This window comes from Octopus bimaculoides, chromosome 1 (genome assembly GCF_001194135.2).
Source record: "Octopus bimaculoides isolate UCB-OBI-ISO-001 chromosome 1, ASM119413v2, whole genome shotgun sequence".
In the NCBI taxonomy this organism is placed as follows: Eukaryota; Metazoa; Mollusca; class Cephalopoda; order Octopoda; family Octopodidae; genus Octopus; species Octopus bimaculoides.
Genome location: NC_068981.1, coordinates 95,916,134 through 95,918,446, shown reverse-complemented (window position 1 = coordinate 95,918,446; position 2,313 = coordinate 95,916,134). Strand labels below are relative to the sequence as shown.

Here is a 2,313-nt window from a genome sequence, read left to right as displayed (position 1 = left end):
TGTTGATGACTTTTTTGACGAACAAAATGAAAGCTTCTTCACCAATAGGATCCAAATACTGCAATACCAATGGAAGAAGTGTATGGACCGCAAGGACGACTATGTTGAAAAATTAACCTCATTTTGTCACATTCCATGGGAGTATTTTAGTCAGCCTATGAACTTTTCAGCCGACCCTCAGCTGGCCCTCGTGTTTAACCTTCTATTCATCTCTCAGCCTAAATATCTAAAACTTTATGCTTGTATTAAAAAATACAATTCACTCTCTAAACGAGTTAGGTCTTAGTGTTTATAATAATCAGACTTTAGTGTCAGTTTTAATACAACATTTCTGTTTGTTTATTTGTTTTTATTTTTTTTGGAGAGGGGGGAGGTCATCTAAAAATCAGTCACAGAAGCTTAAATTTTACGTTGCAATATGCTGGACTTTAAAATATTTACATCGCTGTATTCTGAAATAACGAAAGAGAAATTAAATTTTTTATACATAAACATTTTAATCTGGGATGTTTTTAGAACCCACAATTTCGAAAGCTTTTTCTATAGGTACAGAAACGTGCAAATGCAAGAATCAGAAGGAAAAAAAACGCATTTAAAGACGAACTTTTCACCGGAAACATTATGGGGAAATAGAAAGATAGTTTCTGTAATGAATTGCTATGTTTGAGGTAAGTGCCATAGAAGAACAAGTTCCTTGCAAGTCAAGTTTAGCTACCTAATCGAAGAATATTTCAATTTTCCCCATGAACTTTATCAGGGAGTTCATGGGGAAAATTATAAAAATAACCTCTTTCCACTTCTCTTAAAATAAAGAGCCACCTTGTTTAATCAAAAGGAATCAATGTATCGTTGTGTACAGTCAGCTATCTTTGGAATTCAATGAACTTAATTCAAACTCATAGAAGTTAATTACTGTCACAAATTAGACTCCTCGCCCCAACAAAATTAATATGAGGAAGTTGTCGAGCATGGATGTGTTTAAAAAACAATAATAAAGTGATTGACAGTGAAGTGAATGAAAACCTGAAGTAAGGTATTGGTAATAGAATATGGAAGCCTGGTATTACAGTTTCGATTCACGGTTCAGGCGCCGATACTTTCATTTTATTGCTCAAGCCTTTGGTTGAAACATGAACCTCTCGAGATACTCCCATCCTTGAAATATTATGCCATCATAACAAGCCACATCAAAAACAGATATGCTTCTTCTTTTCTCAACCGATTTTTTTTTTTTTTCCGTTTTGTATGCATGATCTGACGAATATGGTGGTAGAAAGAAATTATCAATTCCAGTGTGTAGCTGATGGTCCACTCGGTTGTTTATGATTAGTTGGTACTGTTTCAGAGAACATGGAGTCACACGGGCAGAATAACACATGCAATGTTCTGACAGGTCATGCTAATCTATCGCTGCTGAGAAATAGGTTAGCATATCCCTATCTGTTGGGTTCTGACAATCTCCTTGGTTGATGTATTGGAGTCCATGTAATTGGTTCAGAAATGGGAACAGCTGCTTCTAGATCTGAAACCGAGAAGGAAAAAAGAATATAGAAAAACAAATAAATAAGCCAATATTTTCCTGTCCCTTAACCCCATTTTAGTCCCTCCAATCGTAAACAAATTCAAATTTCCAGTTGACATACAAAAGTTATAACCTACATGTCTTATCTCTTAACCCCGTTTATAGTCCCCCAGGCATAATTAATTCGATATTAAACTCTAAGTTTTCTCATTGTCTTCCGCATCTTAATATTCCTGACATATCTTAGTATTTGATTGCAAGTAAAGTAGATTAAAGCAAATAGATTGGTTACTCTATTTAAAAGCACAATTCGTCTGTAAACGGATAGGAAACTATTACTATGAGCCGAGAAGGCATCTTATGTAGTTGACTATAGCAACACCATAAGCGAAGAAAATTTCCTCATCTGCTTGCATCTATATGGCTAACTATCTGTTGTACATGATATACTATGCTATATTAAAACCAAGACTGAACGTTTATGTATTCACTGTCTCCAGATATAACATAAAAATCTAAACCAACAAAATATCAGAATGTTTATAATCTAACGATCCAGAGTTATTGCCAGGGCGGAAGGAAAATAAATCTGGTGACTTGTTTTTAACAGCCACGCCTGTGACGTAAGAAGCTTGCTTCCCAACCACATAGTTCTGGATTTAGTCAGTCCCACTGCGTGGCGCTTTGAGCAAGTGTCATACTATAGCCTCGAGCCTTGTGAGTGGATTCGGTAGACGGAAACTGAAATAAGCCCGTCGTATATATATATATATATATATATATATATATAT

The 2,313-nt window shown here is 35.2% G+C and overlaps 1 protein-coding gene across 1 annotated transcript in view; it reads right to left on the bottom strand.

Moving 5' to 3' along the window:
- Positions 1-472: 472 nt before the first annotated feature.
- Positions 473-2,313, bottom strand: part of LOC106876017 (uncharacterized) — a 4,775-nt gene continuing 2,934 nt past the window's right edge. Inside the window, exon 2 of the mRNA XM_014924387.2 lies at positions 473-1,522. Within this exon, the coding sequence (XP_014779873.1) occupies positions 1,437-1,522 (86 nt within the window). The 3' untranslated portion in view covers positions 473-1,436. The remainder of the gene's footprint in view (positions 1,523-2,313) is intronic.